Source organism: Rosa rugosa, chromosome 2, assembly GCF_958449725.1.
Source record: "Rosa rugosa chromosome 2, drRosRugo1.1, whole genome shotgun sequence".
NCBI lineage: Eukaryota > Viridiplantae > Streptophyta > Magnoliopsida > Rosales > Rosaceae > Rosa > Rosa rugosa.
The window spans coordinates 36703076-36726924 of NC_084821.1; the positions used below are offsets into that span (position 1 = coordinate 36703076).

Sequence of the window (23849 nt, forward strand, 5' to 3'; positions counted from 1 at the left end):
TGATACCATTCTAGTGACGCTGCGTTGGCGCTGAGCTAAATCTAGCTAACAAGTTCACTAAGAATTCAATGTCTGGTCGAGTACATTGGGCTAAGTACAATAATGCGTCTATTGCACTTAGATAGGGAATTTCAGCTCCCAACACCTCTTTGTCATCTTCCTTTGGACGAAATGGATCTTTCTTTGCATCCAAACTTCGACCGATCATGGGAGTGCTAGCAGGATGCGCTTTGTCCATGTTAAATCGCCTGAGCATCTTTTGGACATATGCAGACTAGTGGATTAGTATTCCACAAAATCGGTGTTCTAGTTCAAGGCCTAGACAGAATCGAGTTTTCCCAAGATCCTTCATCTCAAATTCAGATTTCAAGTAGCTCGCGGTTTCTCTTATTTCATCAAGAGTACCTATTATGTTCATATCATCAATAGATACAGCTTCAATTGCAAATCCGGAACTTGTTTTCTTTATGAATATGCAAGGGCATAATTCATCGTTCTTATATCCCTTCCCAATCAAGTAGTCACTTAGACGGGTATACGACATCCGCACGGATTGTTTCAATCGGTAAAGTGAGCGTTTCAACCTAATTGCAAACATACTCTGTGGTTTAGTGTCACTTGATTTGGGTAATGTAAGGCCATCAGGCAATTTCATATATATATATATATATATCTCTGAATCAAGATCCCTATAGAGATATGCGGTAACCACATCCATGAGCTGCATTTCCAGTCCTTCGGAAACTACCAAGCTAACTAAGTAGCGGAACGTTATAACGTCCATTACGGGAGAGTATGTCTCCTCGTAGTCAATTCCAGGGCGTTGTGAGAAACCTTGCGCCACAAGGCGAGCCTTGTACCTCAGGACTTCATTCTTCTCATTACCCTTTCTGACAAAGACTCATTTATGTCCTACAGGCTTTGCACTTGGTGGGGTTAGCACTACCGGACCAAATACCTGTCTCTTTGCCAGAGAATCTAATTCTGCCTAGATTGCTTCTTTCCATTTAGGCCAATCTACTCTTTGTTGACATTCTGCAACAGAGCGTGGTTCGATATCATCATGCTCTATGATTTCTTGAGCAACAGTATATGCAAATATATCATCATGCTCTATGATTTCTTGAGCAACAGTATATGCAAATATATCATCATGCTCTATGATTTCTTGAGCAACAGTATATGCAAATATATCATCAATGTGTATGGAAGATCTTTCCATCAACTCATACGCATTCTCATAATCCATTGAGATTTCTTTGTTGTCTGGAATCATTTCAAACATCGGAGCGTCCTCTAGTATTGATTCATGGACATAATTGTAATCAGAGACAATCTCATGAGAGGGATTCTATACATTGATGATTAATGGATCGGTTTGTGCCTTACTCCCCCTCTTCTTCCTCGGGTGAGTGTCAATCGAACCAAGTGGCCTCCCCCTCTTCCTTTGGGGAGCCAGGGCCTCAACCACACCTCCACTAAGTGTGGTTGCCACACCTCCACATAGTGTGGTTGCCACACCTCCACTAATTGTGGTTGCAGCGCCTCAATCTGAGGCACCGTGCCCCTTATTGGGACTTCTAACCTTGTAGGCACATTTGCAGCTGGTATATGTGATCTCGTCACTTTTGCGATATTAGTAAACGCATCAGGCATCGAATCTGCTACGTTCTGAAGATCGATTATTCTTTTCACTTCACTTTCACATTGTGAAGTGCGGGGATCAAAATGAGACAGAGTGGGGACAAACCACGACAATTCCTGTCGTTCCCTTGGAAAATTCTTTTTCCTATCTCCCCCTAATAACGGGAAGACTGTTTCATCAAAGTGACAATCCACAAATCTAGCGGTAAAGAGATCGCCTGTCAAGGGTTCTAAATAGTTGGGGATTCTTATCCAACATAAATACTTAATCGTCTCTGAGGACCCATTTTGGGGCGCTGTGGGGGGCGCAATAGGCACATGTACTGCGCAACCAAATATGCGTAAGTGTGAAATGTCAGGCTCATATCCAGTTACCAACTGGTACGCAGAAAATGGTTGACTAGCTGCGGGTCTGAAACGAATAAGTACAGCTGGGTGCAATATTGCATAACCCAAGGCAGATATAGGCAGGTTGGTGCGCATAACCAATGCCCTAGCCACCATCTGTAGCCTTTTGATGTGGCTTCTGCGAGACCATTTTGAGTATGCACATGGGGTATAGGATGGGGTATAGGATGCTCTACATCAATCCCAATAGACATGCAATAATCATCAAATGCTTTTGATGTAAACTCTCCAGCGTTATCAAGCCTTATAGACTTGATAGGATGATCAGGGTGGTGAGCCCTTAAACGTATACTCTGTGCTAGGAGTTTTGCAAATGCAACATTTCTTATGGACAATAATGCGACATGTGACCAGCATGTCAAAGCATCCACTAGAACCATAAAGTACTTGAATGGTCCGCATTCTGGATGGATAGGTCCACAGATATCTCCTTGTATCCTTTGTAAGATTGGAATGTTTTGTTTTGTGTCTTTAGCATAGGAAGGTCTCGATCCTGTTTTTGCTAAAGAGCAGGCTTTGCAAAATGAGTGATATGCCTTTGAAATAGTTAATGAGGCATTATGGGAGGGAGGTAGTGCTTCTGGTACTTCAGAAGACAATGGCTACTTTTGAGCAGTACTAGGACTGACACCTTGCAGTGTGGCGGATTTTTGTCCCATCTTATTTTTCACTCGAAAGAAGGGATGTCCGTGTGAGTTCTTTAAAATACGGATCATCATGTCACTACCGGGGTGCTCTAGGCAGTCATGCCAAAGCCTGTATGAGTCAGTGTCCCACATTTCATTGTTGGTGACAGCATAGGATTCAATGATCTGAACAGTAGTGAGGTACAGTCCACTAGATTGACTCATAAGTTTCTCTAAAATGAGTTTCCTTCCACATTCATTAAAGGTAATATAAAGGTATTCAGTTCCATTCTCACAGTGGATTTCTATATGATAACCATTGACACGAATATCTTTGAAACTTAACAAGGTTCGATTAGCTCTTGGTGCATACAGAGTGTCTATGACTTTAAATGTTGTGCCGTTAGGCAACAAAAATTTGGCAGTTCCTCGCCCTTTTATTACTTGTGATGATCCAATCATCGTAGTCACAAAGGAATTATAGTTCTATTAATTCAATGAATAATTGCATATTCCTTAATATGGTGTGGGTAGTCCCACTATCAACTAAGCACTCAAGTTCTCCTCGACTCATTCCTACAAGTAAATTGGAGGTATTATTAATTAGGATTAATTTCAGTTTAGTACCCTGTGGTTTGGGGGTAACATCATGTCAGTCCCTGCTCTTTCAATTTGATCAGCAACACCCCTGTGCTTTCAATTTCAATCAGCCGTGCCCAAATTTTACTGTTCCGTCCAAATTTTACTTTGTCAATCTAGTCACAGTTAACGTTCAAATTGGACGGAACAGTAAAATTTGGGCACGGCTAATTGAAATTGAAAGCACAGGGGTGTTGCTGATCAAATTGAAAGAGCAGGGACTGACATGATATTACCCCCAAACCACAGGGTACTAAACTGAAATTTATCCTATTAATTAATTTGAAAAATATATCTCATATTCTTTAGAGTATTTTTTTTTTAGGTAGAATGATAATCTTTTCATTCTAATAATTTTTTTTCTCTAGATATATTGTTTTACATCTTTATAGTGCTATATATTTCGAACCATGTAAATAGGTGTAGTAAATAAAATCGAATAAATTCAATGCTTCAGAATAAAATCCGAAATTTATTAATAAGTCAACGATAATCAAATCAAGGTCTTGTCAGAAATCTAATTCATCAAAACATTATTTAAATAAACTTTAAGACCAAGCAATAGTCTAATTAAAAATGAGGCATTATGCATTCACAACTGTCTTTGGAAAATAAAATAAGTAAAGCAGATCAGTCAAAATCTAGTGCATCCATTGACTGAGCAAGTTCTTTGTTGCCATTGAAGTCTGCAAGTGTGAGATTGACGTTTGGGTCATGGCCTCCTTCTTCCATATAGTGAGCCTCTTGTTCTTTAGACTCCCTATACCTCTTGTAATTGGCTGCTACTCTGTTGCTTGCTTGGCAGTTAGGGATGGCAATGGGGAGGGTAGGGTAAGGGGATTAAATTACCATCCCCATACCCGACTTCATTCTTCATCCCCGTACCCTCCCCAATCCCCGTAATAAGATACTGGGGATTCCCCGTCCCCGTCCCCATTGGGGATTAGGTCCCCGTACCCGCCCAAATCCCCGTTAACAATATTACTAATTTATTATATAAAATTTTATACAAATAATTATGGATTGTAAAATATGAAGTTAAAATCAAACATCAAAATAAAATAAATTTCTTATTTCAATCAAGGAAAATTAACATGTTGATAAAGATCTTTTATTAAAAGAATCTTCCTTTTTTTGAACATATTTATTTATAAATAATATCAAAAATATATATAATAAATAAAATATATATGTATTTCAGATAATTCTTATTGGGTGGGTATGGGGATGGGGATAAAAATATCATCCCCGATTTCAGAATTCAAATACTGGGGATCCCCATCCCCGTTACCCGATTTCCCCTGAATTTCTCCCCGTTAGGGTCGAATACCCTATGGGTACCCTACCCGATGGGGATTTTTGCCATCCCTATTGGCAGTTCTTGTACCAATGCCCAAAGACTCAACACCTATAACATGGTTCATTGCCAACTCTTTCCTGTTTGACTGATGGGTTCTTAGGGGCCCTTTGCACCTTGTTTTCATGACCACTAGGGCCAGCACCACCATCTTTGCACCATACCTTAGGAGGGCCTCCACGGCCCATGCCACGACCCCCACGTCCCTTGCCATGTGGGTAGGGATCAGCACGTCCAACCCCCTTTGCATTGGGGTTCTTTCCACCTTTCACTTTGCCATAATTAGCCACGTGAATTTTCTTTGTCCCAACAGGCCTGACATTGTTGTTCAAAAGAACCTCATTATGCCTCTCAGCCACTTGCAGTAGGTTGATTAGCTTATTAAAGGTTGTGATTCTTTTGTTGTCATACTCCAGCCTATACTGATTCGCTAGTATAAGTGCTGAAGTAGGAAAATTGGAAAGAGTCTTCTGGATCATATCATCTTCTGTGAGTTCCTTTCCACAGAAATTAGGACGTGCCTTTAGGCGCAATATGTCCTTGTTGAAGTCATTGACCCTTTTGTAGTCAAGCAAGCGGATTTCATTCCACTGAACGATCAGTTCTGGGAGCAAGGTGTCATGAATGTTCCCAAAATGTCCCTTAAGGGCATCCCACAGTTCTTTGGGTGTCTTCAACTGAAGGTACTCCCAGCGTTGGCCAAGATCAATATGTCGCCTCAGAAACATTAAGGCATTTGCTTTCATCGGCCTTTTCAGACGGTCCATTGTCTTTGGGGTCAATGAGAGTTTTGATGGTGGCAGTGTAGTCTTTTGCCACAAAAGTAGTTTCTACATCGGAAAACTCAACGATGGTACTCAAGTCCTTCTGAGTCCAAGATGTCAAATTCAGGTCGAGTTGGATCAGCCATCTACATAAACAAGAGGGAAGATATAAATTACGCAGTCATAAAGACATCCACGTGAATTATTTTCCAAAAATATGAATTAGATTTCAAGACCAAGATTCGTAATGGTCACATTTTTCGATGCTATGTGAAAATGCTTTATCACGGTAAGTGTGTATATATAATGCGCATGAATTTTCATTATCATTGCAAAACGGAATTTATATGTTGCATTCTAAAAATAACCATAGCACGTTTAATAATAAATAAAACATAGCATATAAAGGCATGCATAGGGAAATTATATAAGCGTAAATGAAATAAAACATGCTCAAAATTTCCTAAATAACAAGATATATATGGCATGCTCAAAAAATAAAATATTAACAATAACATAATAAAAAGGCATGCGTGGGCATAATTATAAAAGCGTAAATGAAATTCACAGAACATGCTTGAATTTTACAAAAATGTAAACAGTAAAAAAATATAAATCATGCTTAAAGATAATCATATAAAACATAAATAACAAGGCATGCTTAAAATGATCAATATAATCTAACTAAACATGCTCGAAAGTTCTAATTATAAACAATTAAATATACCGGAATATGAATTTAAATAAATAAAAGAGAACATACTTGGTTTTGAGAAAAACAAAACGATCCTAGCACCCGCGCGTGTTGATGCAGGCATGCGTAGTAGCGATGTTTTTGGGCTTGAGAAAAACTGGGTCGCTTCCTCTCTTTTCAGCAGTGGACCTTGTTCTTTTTTCTTTTCTTTTTTTTTCTCTCGACCGCAGGGCCTGTTTCTTTCTTTTTTTCTGAGCCTGCCTTTTTATTTTATGGGCCTGCTCTTTTTACTTTTCTGGGCCTACTTTTTTTTTTTTTCTCTTTTGATTTCTTTGGGCAGGGTCACCTCTTTTTTCGTCTTCTTCTCCCTTTTATTATTATTATTATTATTATTATTATTATTATTATTATTATTATTATTATTATTATTATTATTATTATTATTATTATTTATTTATTTTTTTGTTGGCAGGTCTGTTGCGTTCTGAGCAAGGCATGCTGGGCTAGGCCAGGCACTGTGGTGCTGGGCGGAGCCCTGTGAAGGGCCGCACAGAGTTGCTAGGATTTGCGTACGCGGGGAGAGTACTGGCTATGCGAGGCGCTGGGGCTGGGAGGCGTGAGGTGCAGGCTCGCGGTGGGCAGGCGCGAGGCTCTGGGGCTGGGCTCTGCAAGGGCGTGGGATAGAGATTGCCTGGGCTAGGCTGCTGTGCTAGCAAGAGTGGTGGCTTGGGCTAGGCTGGAGGCCGGTGGGGGTTGACGGGATTATGGCAGGGGCTGTGAGGCCAGATGGAGACGCGCGCTGGGGATGAGGCTGGGTGAGGTGGGCTGTGCGCGCAGAGGGAGGGCCGAGGGTGGAGGCTGTTGCATGGAATTTTTTTTGTTGGTGGCGGCAGAGAAGAAAAAGTTTTTTTTCTTCTAGGTTTTGGTTTTTTTTTTTTTTCGACGGGAGGAAGAAAGAAACTAGAAAACTAGGGTTTTTTTCTTGGCTATTTGCTCTGAGCATGCTGATAACGTGTAAAAGTAAAATGGAATTGGAATTGGTTTACTCATTTCATTTCATAGCCCCTTTATATAGGGATAGAATTACAATGGAAACATCGATTAACATCAATTACAATAATGATAGTAAATGCTGATTGTGATGTGATTGCAATTCCTTGATTCCCTCTTTCGTCAGTTTCTTTTACGAAGGTACATAATGTATTTTTCCTTTAACATTATGATGAATATGGCGAGAGGCTGTGATGTGTCGATAGAAGAAAATTATATAGTTCAAAATTAAACTAATTGTAAGTTGCAAGGTGTAAGGTCTCATGATATTATTGGGAAAGGGGGGCCAAACCTTTATAATTATAGAGCCAATCTCTTCAATTCTTTTAACAACACAGTAAAACTAACATGTTAAACTTGTTTTCAGAAATTGTCAGGGGTGCCAGGGCACTAGGGTTCATCATTTGGCCCTTCGGCCCTAAGTCTGTCCAAGCCCGCCCGGTCCGTAGGGCCGAGGCCCGACCCAGCCCTTACTTTAGGGCGGGTCGGCTCGACCCTTTCTCAAATAGTGTAGGGTACGGGCCATGCAAATGAAGCCCGGCCCAGCCCTTTAAGCCCGCCCAATTAAGCTCTAATTATTTTCTATTTTTTCTATTTTTTAAAATATGTTTATCTTTTTTTCTATAACATACTACTTATCTCTTTCTTTGTAATTGATTTCCTAAGCTTTTTTTTTTCTTTAATTTTTGTTTCCTTTGTTAAACAACAATTAATTTTGGGAGATAGCTAATTGAATATAACCACCTTAATATATATATATATATATATATATATATATTAAATATAATCAACAAAAAACAAGGAGTCATGTATTACTTATATAACCACCACATTTTGAGGAAAAAAATAAAAATAATGTGTTTCTTTTTGTTAAACAAAATAAGGCCCTTTTCGGCCCTATTCGGAAGGCCGGCCCTAGCGGCTCAGGCCTTTTGGGCATGTAAGGGTTAGCATATTTAAGCCCCAGTCCGACCCTACCCGGCCCTAAATTTTGTTGAATTTGACTAGGCCCGGCTCGGCCCGACCCTAAGCCCTAAAATTTAGGGTAGGGCCGGCCCTATCCCCGCCCATGATGACCCCTATAGGGCACCCTTTCGTCAATGGGTAGCTCCGCCCCTGCATATTCATTGCATATTGATTGATGAATTCGTCATAAAATGTTATCGGCACAATTACTGTTTTTCTCATGGGTTATACTTTGCAAGCCATTAAAGTAGGAAGGCTACTATTTTGTCCTTTATTTCCATATTTGCACGCATGAATTATGTTTCATTATTTAATTAGATCTCAAAATTTTGGTTTATTAATGCGTGAATTATGGTCACGCAATTATAGCCTCATTTTTTTTTTAGAGTAATAGTCAACTATTTTATTAAAAATAATCATACGAAAAATTACAACTTATAGATGTAGAAACTACATCAAAATATAAAATAGCAAGAGCAATATTAGATGCAACAAAGCATCGGAAATAAAACCTAACAAGAGTACGAAGGGATGCAATTAAGCATTTGAAGAGGCACCAGACAGAATCCGGGCTAAGTAAAACGGTACCAATAGTATGGTCGACCATACTTCCGCGCAAAAATATACGTCGAATAGAGGGTAACATTCTATCAATGTAACCGGCGGTAGTGTGACCGACCTTGCATACTCCACACAAAATAATGTGCTGAATAGAGTACAATCTTCTACCTAAGTAACCAAAGAAGCAATTCCAACATGTAGATAAATTTAGGGCCCATAAAAAGTCTCCTGGGTCCCAAATGCGAACCCTAACAGCATCAGGCTCATTCACCAGTTGCAAAGCCCCAAGAAAGAAGGCCCAGCCCAAAGCCCTACTTGAGCAATCCAACAGAGCAGAGGCCCAGGCCCACAAGGTTCTACTTTGGGCACCCAAAGCCACACTGGGCACCAGCCTTGACATCGGCCACGACAACTGCTCCATAGCCCGTCGTCGAAGAAGGCACACCCCGGCCCTACCAATGCGACTCCACCCGCCTCTACCAATGCCACCAGATGTAGCGTAGATCCCACCCAGTGCCCAGGCGCTGCTCCGCTCTGATCGCCGCTCCACCGCACCGGAAAACTGGATCGAAAACCTGCCCCTCACGAGCCAATCACTCGCCACCAGTCCAAGGCCGCACACCGTCAATTTAAGCCGTGCCCGAGATGGCCGAATACGCCCGACTCTCGAGGCCTTCCTGATCCGGGAAGCCAACGCAGCCATCGCTAGCTTCTCCCCATTAAACAAAACCACGGTCAGAATGGGTCTGAAAGGAAGAGATTGCCACAGGCCAAGAAGCAAGCCACGACCTGATCCAAGGCACGACAGAAGCCGTGTGCGAGAGAGCCGACACCGTAACCGGTACCGGAACAGTACTCCATCGATGATGGAGGAAGGTACAGAGAGGCCGGAGGTGGCACTCTCCCAACCCTAGCAGAGTGAGCCCTCTAGGTATTTTCATCTATTACACAATTATAGCCTCATAGATAGCCTTTCATAATAGTCACGTAATTATCTCTACTGTTCAACTATTATCTATATAAAATTTAAGTTTATATTTTTTTTATAGGAAAAAATATAGTTTTAGTCACTAAACTTTCGATTGATTGACACTTTGGTCACTCATATTTATAAAATCTCACTTTAGTCACTCAAATTTAACTCCGACTATCACTTTAGTCCACCGGTGAATTTTTCCAATAAAAAAAGTCACATGACGCCTCTCATGCCATTTTTCAAGGGTTATTTTAAGATGTTGAAGAGATGTGAGACATTTGGTTTGAATATAGGTTGAAATTTTCTGAAATTATAGGATGAAAATAACCCTTAAAAATGGCATGTTAGGTGTCATGTGACTTTTTTTATCGAAAAAATTCACTGGCGGACTAAAGTGATAGTCGGAGTTAAAGTTGGGTGACTAAAGTGAGATTTTATAAATATGAGTGACCAAAGTGTCAATCAAGTGAAAGTTGAGTGACTAAAACGATATTTTTTTTCCTTTTTTATAATTAGTGAACCTGAAGTTTCACTATCATTACTCAAGCCTGAAGTTTTGAGTAAAGTTTTTAAACCCGAAGTTAAAAAATAATAAACCTTAGAACCTAAAGTTTTAATCATAACTTCATAGGAACACGAACCCGAAGCTTCGTGCATATATATGCGATCCAATGTTCATTGTAGTATCTTTTCGAATCCGAAGTTTCGATGCTTGTTACTTTTTGAATTCAGGATAAACGATCTCCCTTCCCTAGCCTCTTGGCTGGATACATGTGAGTATCTTGTGTTTCAATCAGTGAGCAATTCCAATATGCTCTATTCACTATATATTTTTTGAGCATATAAGTTTCTAACCTTATTATATGAGGTAAGGCTCAATGAAAATTATTAAGTTTGTTGGGGTGTTGCTTTCAACTTCGCATGTTTGAAAGTTCATGATGAGCCCATCTATGCAAAGCACACATGGTCTCACATCACTGATAGACACATCAAACTGTTACACATGATATATATATATATATATATATATACAGGACCGATCAAAGGCAGACGTTCGCACTGTCGTTAAAGTGCGGACGTCGACGCAGCAGGCGGCTTCTAGGCGGCGACGGTGGCGCGGGGCTTGCAAGAGGAGGCCGGAGGCGTCCAGGACCGTTCTGGGCACCATTCGAGGTCGGAGGAGGTCGGGCTTGCCGGTTTCTGGGCAGCACCCAAAACCCGTCGCCGGCGACTCCACCCGACCGCAGACCCCTCCGCACGACCCCTAGCCTCCCTCCGGTGAGCCGCGCCGCGCCGTCGCCCGTCGATCGAGGCCGGAGCAGCGACGTCCGCACTTTTTCTGGGTTGCGGACGTCCGCTCTCGAACGGCTCCGTATATATATATATATATATATATATATATATATATATATATATATATATATATATATACAACCTTTCTATGCTAAGAACCTCCTTAGATTTTAAAATCTAAGGATTTCCTTGAATAGACTCACTTTTCGATCGCATATTCCACATCTTAATCGTTCAGTTTTTAGGTATATGAGTAGATCATCACTGCAAATTTTCAGCCAAATTGATAATCATTAAGGCATTGAAAACTGCGATTTACAATTATGAACACAAACGGTTCAGGTTGGACAGATTTGGTTCATTCATTGATTTAATCTAGTTCGATACCTTAACGATAATCAATGTGGCTGAAAATTTGCAGAGTAGACCTGTTTCTATTTGAATGTATAAGCTAAAAGCAATGTTGTAATGGTTGGTGTGCGATTCTTGATAAGATCTAGCTTCAGAGATATCAAGGACTACGGCAAATCGAGTCAACTCCGGATTGTCCTTGGCAACCACCAAAGAAGAGCTAGAGATATCCATATAAGCATGGCACCGATTACCACTATTTCTTCTTCTTTCTTACCCAAATTCGTTTTCTGTTGACCCCGGCTTGGTCAAACACATTCCACAATCTCAGACATGGAAATCCACTTCGCCCCTCTCCCTTGGTTTCTGATTTTGTATACCCTCATCTTGCAAGCCTTATGTAGTGTTTGCTTTTATTCTGGGCAACTTCATGACTTCATCCATTATGCTTAGATGGAGAGAGTTGTACATATCTAAGATTCTAAGTTCAAAATAAAAACCGGTCTGAAAATATTGAGGGGATGTAAAACTCATTACATTCTGAACAATACAAAGGATATTTTCTGTAACCTTCATAGAGGGGATTTAACTCATTGGATATGTCTAACAGTGACTGAAACTGGGTACAAAGATACATAGAAAAGCTAGTTGCCTCATATATTAGGAGAGGGAATATGTGATCATGATCATAAATGTTAAAACATAGTATGGCCTGAATCATAACACCACCTGCAGCTTGCTCTTCCACCTCGACGAAACATTGATGAACTAACCAGGATCTTTTCGCCAAGACTGCGTATTACTTACAGAAAGGGTAAGACTCCAAGGGTGTATAAACCAGGATTTTGATCATACCCCAAGTTGTGGAATGTCGGCGAATAGTACTGAGGGCTGAAGAGAAATCGAAAATGAGAGAGAATGAAGCAGAGAAGGGTAGTAATGGGTGCCATATAGCTTTCGATTTCTACAAAAGTGCTGAAGTTGTACTTGATCTTAATTAGGAGTGTGGTTTTGTAAGGCTAAGTTGGTTGCTCACTTGCTTAGCTTTGAAGTCTGGTTTTAGACTTTAGTACCTGGCGTGCTTTTGGAAGCAATGAATAAAAGCGTGTACATGTGTATTACATCAGAGATTAAGAATATTATACCACAGCTGATGGGAATTGCTACAAGTTGATCTATTACCAATGTTCATATATTTAGGCCTTCTGGTATCTACTTTTTCTTTCTTTTTTGACTTTGGTAAGAAGCTGAGCTAAGCATCCTAATCAAGTGGATTAACTTTTGGCCCTTTGAGGAAGAGCTCTTGGATTCTTGCTAGTGTTTCAAGATCCCTTCCTATAGTTTTGAAAAAGAAAGAAAGCATCCACGTGTATTCTAGGAAGACCCCTCTAAAAGACTTCTGACCAAATATTTTTCTTGACAAGTTAGAACATACGGCCGGTTTAAGTTCACCTTATACGTAATGACTTTATTCTCAAATTTTTCAACCATTGATGAATTTTCTCATTATATGGATGGAAACCCGCGAATGACAAATGAGAAAGCCTAGGCAATGGAGTTTCTCACCTCTCATATGATGAAAGCGGTATGGGAATTTCTAACATTCAATGCCAAAGGAAAAAAAAAAGTAATTCTTTTACCTTAACCACATCACATTCAATGTAGTTCCTTACAGCACCTACAACTTGAATGTGAGGTAGATGCTCTCTATCACCAGGGCCGTCCCGTGACAAAGTGAGGCCTAAGGCGCAGGTTAGAGAGGCTTTTCTAAAGTCTAAACTAATAAAAAAAAAAAAGGAACAAGAATTTCAGATTCCAACCAAAAACAAGCAAATTCCAACCAAAAACAAAGAGAACAATTCAAGTATTCAACCTTTTCAAAAAGATAAAGAACAATAGAATTAGCAGACTGATGAAGAAAGGGGAGACTTTTGGGTGTTTATTGTTTTACCAGTACAAAATAAGAGGAGGAAATTTTGAGGCCTCAAGCCCTCAAGGAGCGTCTTCAGTCCCACAGTCCAGAAGAATGCAGTGCAGTTGTAAGACGCAGGTTTTGGATTTTTTTTTTAATATATATATATATATATATGTTCTGAAGAGGACGTCCGCAACCCAGAAGAAGTGCGGACGTCGTGCCTCCGGCCTCGATCGAGCAGCGACGGCTCGGCGTGGCTTGCCGGAGGGACGCCGAGGGTCGTGCGGAGGGGTCTGCGATCCGGTGGAGTCGCCGGCGACGGTTCTGCGGTGCTGCACAGAACCTGCAACTGCAGGTGAGGTGACTGCCCAGAAACCGGCAAGCCTGACCTCCTCCGACCTCGAACGCTGCCCAGAACCGTCCGCCAAGCCTCCAGCCTCCGTCTGCCAAGCCCCGAGCCGCCGTAGCAGCCTGGAACGCCGCCGCTGCGTCGCCGTCTGCACTTTAGCCAAGTGCGGACGTCCGCTTCAGAACCCGCTTATATATATATATATATATATATATATATATATATATATATATATATATATATATATATATATATATACAGATCCTATCCAGAGCGGAGCTCCACTTTGAAAATTAATGTGTGAAGTTCGAGTTTTGGGTCACTTTTCGGTTGCATATCTACATCTCGACCGTTCAGTTTTTAGGTACTAGTGTATAGATCGTCTCTGCAAATTTTCAGCCAAAATGATGATCGCTAAGGCATTGATAATTGCCTTAAAGCTAGTACGGTTCAGGTTGACAGATTCAGTCCGTCCATTGGTTTAAGCGAGTTAGATACCTTAACGATCATAAATTTGGCTGAAAATTTGCAGAGATGATCTATACACTAGTACCTAAAAACTGAACGGTCGAGATGTGGATATGCGACCAAAAAGTAGCCCAAAACTCGAACTTCACACGTTAATTTCAAAGCGGAGCTCCGCTCTGAATTGGATATATATATATATATATATCAAGACATTCTCACAATCTCACCCTTGATTGGTGACCACCACATGCCTGCATGGATATCAAGACGACAAGACCACCGCATGCCTGCAGGAGTGCAGGGACTTCACGCTTGGCCGACCCTCCAAAAAAAAAAAATGTATATATGATGAGCATTTTGATTCGAGGCCTTCCCCAAACTGAGGCCCAAGGCCACCGCCTTGTCTGCCTTGGTCACGGGCCGGCCCTGCCTCTATCACTATAGTTAGAGGCTCTCCCCATACTTGTTTCCTTCACTCTTTTGTGATCCTCACATGCATGCCCATACTAGAATTCAACAATCATGGTGATAATATATTGTTAGGCCTACGACCCACCTAAAGATCGATAAGCTCTTTGCTTTTCTTCAAGGTATGGATAGAGTTACCTCTGACATCAGAACTGTCATAATAAGAATCAATCCAATTAAATCAAAATATACTATATACAAACACTAGAAACTGTTCAGAAATATAAAGGTCCGTTCCTTATGTTTGGTTTCTGTAAACGGTAAACCTCAGAGGGGATTTAACTCATAAGTACTTAAAAGAGTGATTAATAATTCTATTCAAAATACACTGAAATTACAAAATCTCATATGATTGATACAAATACAGGGAAGCTATTGTATGATCATATTGTTTCAAGTACAAGGCCACCTCTAGCTATAGCACCAACTTCATGTCAAACCTGCGACAATGGAACAATTCCATGAGCATATATGTAATCAACCATGCATGGTCTTTAACTAGAGAAGGCCATACATTAGATAACGGTTGATGAGAGAGGGGTTAATATAAGATATGGAGGCTGTAGAGAAACAGCTGGATTTTCATGACCAGGATCAGGGAGGATTGTGGTTTCTTCCACAGCGCTCAAGAAAAACTTGTAAACAGAGGTAACGAACCTAGCAGAAGGAGGAAGGAGTACTGATGGGTGTCATATTTGCCTGTTTGTAAGGAGTAAGGACTACTTTGGGAGATCTAGTTGATTTAATTTTCAGTTGTACTTATACTCACAAGTCACAACCTAGCAGAACACAAACCCTTAACCTAAAAGGACTAAGAAAATGATAAACGAGAAAGTATATCTAAATCCTAACATGTATAACAAGAACTAGCAATCTGATTAACAATAGGAAATTAAGTAAAAAAAATATAACAGTTCAAACTTTTCTGAAATCTTTCAAGATCCAGAATCTCATTTTAAAAAACGAGAAGCAAGCGCATGCACCAAAGAACATTCAAATTTCTTGGGTATTCCTTCTTTGCATGCCTAGCTATATGATGATATGTGCTCTGTTGTTTTATCACTTTCTTTGGGTCAACCCGTCAAGCTGAGATGAACTTATATAACTAATAATTTATTAACTTATAATATATAACCCGCGTAGACGACCCATTTAAAAAAAAAATTATATGTATATAAGGGTCAAATACGTTTAAACTCACCCATTGTCAATCACGAGAAAATCATCTGTAATTTTAATAAAATTTGTCGTCAGTTTATAGGCGAATAAAAAAATTAAAAAAAAAAATTTCTTTTTTTCACTTGTTATTGTACACCAGAATTAAGCGCCCCTTGGACTCACCGGTGACAACAAACTTGGTCCCCGTTCCCGGACCTAATTACTTTTGCTGTAATATTACAATTTTTAAAAAAATAAAATATCATAAAATAAAAGAAATATAAATAGAGTAGTCAATCGGAATTCAAACTCCTCCGTCAGACTTGGATTCGATCGAAATCGAACTAGAGAGCGCGCCGGACGGAGATGGCGATTCTCTACGCCGTTGTTGCTCGCGGCACCGTCGTCTTGTCCGAGTTTAGCGCCGTCAGCGGAAACACAGGCGCCGTGGCTCGCCGGATCTTAGAGAAGCTTCCGCCCGACTCCGATTCCAGGGTTTGCTTCTCCCAGGATCGCTACATCTTCCACATACTCACCTTGGATGGCCTCACTTTTCTCTGCATGGCCAACGACACTTTCGGCAGTGAGTATTATTGTGTCGTTCAATTTTCGCAATTCGACAATTTCGTTTTGGTTTTGTGGAGTTTGAGCGTTTTAGTGTGTGGTTGTTTGATCCAGGGAGGATACCGTTTGCGTACTTGGAGGATATTCATATGAGATTCATGAAAAACTACGGCAGAGTTGCGCCTTATGCGCCTGCTTATGCGATGAACGACGAGTTTTCGAGGGTGTTGCATCAGCAAATGGAGTTTTTCTCCAGCAATCCCAGTGCCGATACTCTCAGCCGCGTGAGAGGGGAAGTCGGTGAGGCAAGTATAATGTGCTTCTGTTGAATTTTGATTTCGAGTCGTAGAAAATGTTGTTGTTGAGAATGATTTGCTGTTTAAGGGAGAGCACTGATTATGAAGAAATAATGGAAACATTGTACAAAAATTGGGCCAAAGCTTTTGTGTTTTCGTTAGTGTTAGTTTAAGCTAGTGTCGAAGTTGATGTATGACATGTAGAGGTTTGTTCCCAGACTCTAAGAACAAGCAAAAGATTGCACTGCAAGCTGCAAATTGGTTTCCTTAACTATTGGACTAAGCTAAAGATGAAATTGATACATGACATGTAGAGGTTTATGCCAAGACTTGAAATGGCAAGAAAAAACTTACACTGCAAAGCTGCAAATAATTGATAAAAGATGGAGCATTTGAAAAGAATATGTAGCTGTTGTCTTTAAGTTCAGCAGCTAGTTTGCATTGCATAAATTTGTTTGTTGCGTGATACAGGATTTAGAATATTTCAAAAAAAAAAAAAAAATTCAATAACTTTCTGGTTCTGCTATTCTCTGCAGTTTTTCTTTTATTGCTTTATGTTTGGTTGTTGACTGTTCTTGTAGTTCTGTGTTTGTTCTAACAATCAGTTAATTCTGATATCCAGATACGAACTATAATGGTCGACAACATAGAAAAGATATTGGAGAGAGGCGACCGAATCGAACTTCTTGTTGACAAAACTGCAACTATGCAAGACAGTGCATTTCACTTCAAGAAACAGTCAAAACGCCTTCATCGAGCTCTGTGGATGAAAAATGCCAAACTCTTGTAAGTACTTTTGATTTGCAAATATAACGTAGGCCTAAACTAATCTTAGGAGGAAGTTTTAGACTAAATATGAAGTGATGTGCTCAAGAGACCTGGAAAGACACCAGTATTTAAATGCAGAGAAAAGTATTAAAAGAAAAATAAAGAAAGAGACCAGTTGATGGGATAGTATTGAATATGGAAGTTGCTGTACAGTTTTCATATGTCTTCTAGACACATGTTGTTTTTGTTGGATCAAGCGTGTACTTTTTCTAATCCATTTTCTGTCAGTCAAAATTATAAGATTTTTAGCATACTAGAAGTCATTAATCAAGCTAGTTTAATGTTTGCTCTATTTTTGGCATCTGTGGCTCTATATAAGGTCATTATTTACTGTTTGAAATCCAGTAATGAGATCGAATGTGCTTTATATCAAACAATATCTCTCAACTGATTTGTGAGAATTCTTGGTGTGATTCCAAGAAACCTTACTGGATTGAGTCCAAATTCTCTGTAGTCTTCTTTTCATTCATTCCCAGAAGCTTTAAACATAGTAAATCCTAGGTATGCCTGCATCATATCATTTCTTCCTTCAGTAAGGAACTCAACTAGGTCAAGTATAGAGCCTCAAAGTGTTTTAGGAGAAACGTGCCTGATCCTCTTTGGAGCTTTGTGGGGGGCAAAACTTTGGTAGGAAGAAGCTCAAATTCAGAATTTCTATCTGTAGACGGATATGTATTATTATAGTCGTGGTCTTCTCGTTATCAAATAACCAAGGTCTCCTCAGAATAATATGGCACAACTCCGTGAATATTATCGCGTTTTGTCATTTTTCATAGTGTCAACAGCGTTTATGGTCATTGAGGTTTGTATTTTACCCACGTCACCTAATAAGGAGGATGTGCCCAGTAAGCTTGCGAACAACATCTTCAGAATTAACATTAGAGGAACTATTGCTATCTATAACCATGATGAAATCTGATTATTACATGAACACATATTAAAATGTTGCTTCTTCACTGGTGTTGTTGCTCATCATTACGTGGTGTTTGCTTTTCTGCTCCAACTATTGTAGGTGTTCCCTTTTTTTTTTATTTTCTTTTTCTTTTTTTCCCACAAATACTGTAGGTGCTCCTAATCTCTGATTCAAATACTCTAATTCTTGCCTATGGACTGAAGATGAAAAGTCCATGCTTACGTTTTCCCTCCTCCAGACATGTTATTCCTAAGCAATTTTGAATGCCTCTTTCCAAGGAACTGATCCTTGCAAATAACTCATTGATTGCCTTCATATTGCTTTTGCAATCTTGAGACAGTCGTACAGATGAAAGTTCTCCATCAGTATCTGTTTAATTGTAATTGAAAGAAGAAGAATTTTGAAGAGAGTAGGATTGTTTGCTCAGATAGAAATTTGATGTGGACAAAGCAAGGCTCTGTGCGAGTATAAGATACAGTTTTAGAACAAAGTATGTTTATAGCTGCTGGAGTCTTAGAAAAGCTAGAGGGAAATAGAGAATGGAGGGAGGAGAAGAGAGAACAAGGTAGGCAGGAAGATACCAAGGCACCAAACCTTCAATAACACTTTCCATTCACTACCAATCTTCCTTGGTTGACAGCCAGTAGCCTTCTTTATATGCTTCAACTGCATCTCCCTCAGACTTGTAGAAAAACTAAAAGAGTGAGACTAACAAGCGACCCTTGTTTAGGGCATTAGTTTTTACCAGTAGGTTTGATCTCTTGCTTCCATAGAGGGTGCTTCTCTTCTAACCAAATTGGGCTACAAGACTAAATAAAGGCTGAAACCGTTCCATTGTAAAAAATATATATACAGATGTCAAGAGACTCAGATTTCTAGAGGGGAAGAAAGAAGTTATTTTCCTCAAGATATGCATACTGGATAAGTGATAAGTGTAATCATGAACAGCCACCAACTTGGAATTCAGCTCTTTAATCAAGACATTAAGTAAATTGGGAATGTCTGAAATGAGTGTTAGGATTTAAAATAAGGTTAGGGCTGGCTCTAAAGATAGGACGGAGATAAGTTGAGTGGACCAAATGAAGCTTTAGCTAGACATTGATTTCAATGTGGGAAGCAGTGGAGTAACAACAGCAAAATGATGAGTGATTGACTGAAAGAGATCGGCGAGATGCGGGTGAGGAAGTGGGTTGTTTAAAATCGGAGTTTAGGAAACCATTTGTTTACTTTCAAGTTTTTACTTTTCTTTTCATTATTTCAAAAGAAATGGAATGGACATAATACACCCGTCGGGATGAATGACTGCTTCCTCAACTCAAGGGAAGTTGGAAGGAAATGTCAGTCCTTGTTGTTTCAGTCTAGAGTAAATCTATCATTGGAAAGGCCATGCAATCTCTATTGTATTCACTCCCTAATTCCAGCATGCCTGACATTGTCTGAGTTTGAGAATTAAATCATACCTGTAATTCTTGCAGTTTTATCATTTGTAATCTTCCCAACCTTATTCTTTTGACATGGTCTGAAGTAGATTCTTCTTTTTGATCAATCAAAACCCCTTCCCAAACTGTACAAGCTTCTTAGAAAGCTTACGGCTCTCTGGATGTAGATGATGATATCTATACAGATGGATCATATATATATCTTACCATTTTTATATCATATAATGAAGTACCACGTGAGTGGATATATAGGAATCAAAATCCGCCGAATTACTCATGTTATGATCTTCTACATCCTAGGCCTTCCAGTTCCTTCATCTGGCTTATGTTCTTCATAGCATTCAGACCGAATGACTGAAATTACGTCGATACTTCTACATATCGTATTATGGGTAACCTAGGACTAGATTTGTCACTGAAGTTATAACAAAAACCTATTTTGGTGCCATTGTTTTGAATATATCAGGACTTTTTCAAATTTTTGTGAAAGAATACGTTATTATGCTTTTGTAATAGTGCTAAGAAGTCGCTAAAATGTCAACCTCGGAATAAATAAAATCTGTGAACGACATAACTACATTTACATCATGGGCTCATCTCTATTCTATTGTTATTTTCTAAAGTAGATTTCTATTCTGTTTTGGGGTGGACAGCTTTGCCTACAGTGGTTCTCCTGTTTTATGTTACTGATGAAATTATGTTCATTAAAAAAGAACAAAGATAATTATGGGTGCATGTCAAAACTAGATGCTTTTTTTTTTTCTTGCTGAATTCTCTTTCTTGTAAGGCAAATGTTTCTAGAAAGTGATTCTATGATTGTTTCAGTACATTGAAAATTGTTTAATTTGGACAGGGCCCTGTTGACGTGCTTGATTGTTGTGTTCCTGTACATTATCATTGCTGCTTGTTGTGGAGGAATCACACTACCGTCCTGCAGATCATGATTAATTCACTTCATGTGAATTTCTGCCGGAGTATGCAACAAAGACTGTTAAAACGATCTATGTCAGTCTATAATCAAAGTGGTTTCAGTGCTTGATGGTTCACATTTTTTGAGGTGTATATGGAAGTAAATTATTTGCAGCTTGCAATGTTTTCATTCAAGTTGCATTTGGAGTGTCTGGTTCTCTCGAAAAGCCTGTGCAGTTGTTCTTACAGTGTCACATTATAATATCATCTCTGTATTCATTAAACACTTGGATATTGACAAAGAGCATCACTTATTTTGAATGGAATCTTAAAACACCGCTAAGTTGTATCTATTGATTCAAGTTTTCAAGTTGTATATGGAAGTAAACTATCTATACCCTGCAAGATTCCGACTTGTCCCTATAGATTCTTTCTGCGGTTTTGTGTGGCAGACATCCCGTATTCTCTTCTATTTTACTACTTTTGAAAGGCTTCTTTTCACACATTGTTCATCATCTTTATGAGGGAACCCAATTGATGCAGCATCTGATTTGAATGAACACCGTTGGTGTGAAATTGAGGGTGCCAGTTTCGCTCCCCTACACCGAAAGACTATTGCTCACTTAATCAGTTTGGAGTCTGGAATCTCGACAATATTTGCTTCACAATCACAGGATGATCCCATTTTTATTTGTCATAAAAAGAAAATGTTCTCCGTTTCTTTTATTTTCCTATTTCAGTCAAACAAATAACCCGCCTGAGCCTGATACATCAAACTGTGCCATTGTTTCAGTCACTCATGTAAGTGGATTTACATGCATGATGCATGTGTAAATGACCGACAAATGGCCCCCAGGCCCCAGCACGTTGTGTACCTTATTCAAACAAATGCTGCACTACCAAATTTTTGAGAAAGAGCATAACTTTCAAACTAGTGCTTTAGATTCCCGTTCTGTCTGTAGCTCCTATTCTTCTTCTTCTATTATATAACCTCTCTCTCTTCTGTGTCATCTTCATCCCACTCTGTAATGGACACCCTTGTCAGATTGTTTTCACCGCCACCACCACTACCAACCAAGACCAGTCAACTCTTTCATGCATCCAGTCCTCCATTTTCTTTGCCAAAGCCCCATCACTCAAGAAAGAGATTTTCCAGAGTCCAAAGCAAGTATGGAAATTTTCTGGACTTGAAACCAGAGTCAAAACCTGAAGTTTTAGACTTTGATCTGCCCCGGTTGGACCCTTCTAGCCGGTTTCGGTCAGATGTGATCATCATCGGCACAGGCCCTGCTGGTCTTCGTCTTGCTGAGCAAGTGTCACAGTATGGCATCAAGGTATGTTGTGTTGATCCTTCACCTCTTTCTATGTGGCCAAATAACTATGGTGTTTGGGTTGATGAGTTTGAGAGCTTGGAGCTTGAAAGTTGCTTAGACAAAACATGGCCTATGGCTTGTGTTCATATTGATGATAGTAAGACCAAGTATTTGGACCGTCCTTATGGTCGAGTCAGTAGGAAGAAACTTAAGAATTTGTTGATGGAGAGGTGTCTCTCCAATGGAGTTAAATTTCACCAGGCAAAGGTTTGGAAAATTGAGCACAAAGAGTTTGAGTCTTTGATTTTGTGTGATGATGGGAATGAGTTGAAGGCAAGCTTAGTTGTTGATGCCAGTGGTTTTGCAAGCAATTTCGTAGAGTATAATAAGCCAAGGAACCATGGCTATCAGATTGCTCATGGAATTTTGGCTGAAGTGGAGGGTCACCCCTTCGACTTGGACAAGATGCTTCTTATGGATTGGAGGGATTCTCATCTTGGAAATGAACCTTACTTGCGTACTGGTAATTCTAGGATCCCCACTTTTCTGTATGCAATGCCATTTGATTCCAACTTAGTATTCTTGGAAGAGACTTCACTGGTTAGTAGGCCAGTTTTATCTTACATGGAGATTAAGAAAAGAATGGTGGCGAGGCTAAGGCATTTGGGCATTCGAGTGAAGAGGATATTGGAGGTTGAGAAGTGTTTGATTCCAATGGGAGGCCCTCTTCCTCGGATACCTCAAAGCGTTATGGCAATTGGCGGGACTTCTGGGATTGTCCATCCTTCAACTGGTTACATGGTGGCTCGGACAATGGCTCTAGCACCGATACTTGCTGAGGCCATTGCAGAGTGCCTTGGTTCGAGCCGAATGATCAGAGGGAAATCGCTTCATCAACGAGCGTGGAATGGTTTGTGGCCAATTGAGAGGAGATGTGTAAGGGAATATTACTCTTTCGGGATGGAGACTTTGTTGAAGCTTGATCTTAATGGGAGTAGAAGGTTTTTTGATGCTTTCTTTGACTTGGATCCTTATTACTGGCAAGGGTTTCTCTCTTCAAGGTTGTCTCTTAGAGAGCTTGCTTTGTTGAGTTTATCTCTGTTTGGCCATGCCTCATTTCCGTCTAGGTTCGATATTGTTTCAAAGTGTCCTGTGCCCTTGGTTAAAATGATTGGGAATCTAGCACTAGAAACCATGTAATATTATGTTCGTGTGAGAGATATTACCTGCATTTGTGTTTTGTTCATCTCTAACCTTCAGTTTGGTAATAGTTTAAACTTTAAACACACTATTGGTTCAATAACATTTTGTTGATAGTGTAGCTATTTGATCTATAATTCAAGATGTCTTAGGTCAATGGATTCGTTTTAAGCATTTGGAACTGTTCTCTAGCGAGTTAGTGTAAAAACATTCTTTGAAAGCTCCAGAACAAATTCTGCAGTTTTTTCTTGACAAAGCTATATAATTGCTAGTTTCTTAATGAGAGCAGCTGGTATCCGAAAAACCATTTGTTTTTTAATCACTGCCTGCTGCTGATTTAGACCGTAAGGGAGGAATGGATCATCATCAGTTTTGGCTACTCAGAATTCTTTTATTGACCTGTTGGTGGATTGAATGCAGCTAGCTAGCTGAAGATGTATAATCTGAATCCATGGTACTATTGAATTTCCGTTTAATTGACCGTTCTTCCATCGGTTCATGCATAGTTGTTCGAGCTCAACCCATAAGCTAACTGTTCTTCTCATCGGTTCATGGAAATCGTGCTCCATTGTGTCTTGGCAGTGTCAATCCTGACATGTGCTGCAATAGTAGTGGATGGTGTAGAAGTAGATATTGAGAGTTGTACTATTTTATCTGCATTTTAAGATCATATAACTAAACTCATCTGGAGATATTCAAT

At 39.7% G+C, this 23849-nt stretch overlaps 2 protein-coding genes across 2 annotated transcripts; both read left to right on the top strand.

Moving 5' to 3' along the window:
• The first annotated feature begins 15975 nt into the window (after positions 1-15975).
• On the top strand, positions 15976-21012 carry LOC133732744 (vesicle-associated membrane protein 714). Its single transcript, XM_062160332.1, has 4 exons — positions 15976-16270; positions 16366-16556; positions 17170-17333; positions 20581-21012. The coding sequence occupies exons 1-4, from the start codon at positions 16054-16056 to the stop codon at positions 20669-20671; spliced, it is 663 nt and encodes a 220-aa protein (XP_062016316.1). The 5' UTR covers positions 15976-16053; the 3' UTR covers positions 20672-21012.
• Positions 21013-21121: 109 nt separating this feature from the next.
• On the top strand, positions 21122-23274 carry LOC133732743 (capsanthin/capsorubin synthase, chromoplastic-like). Its single transcript, XM_062160331.1, has one exon. It carries the CDS (start codon positions 21665-21667, stop codon positions 23147-23149), a length of 1485 nt encoding a protein of 494 aa, XP_062016315.1. The 5' UTR covers positions 21122-21664; the 3' UTR covers positions 23150-23274.
• Positions 23275-23849: the final 575 nt, after the last annotated feature.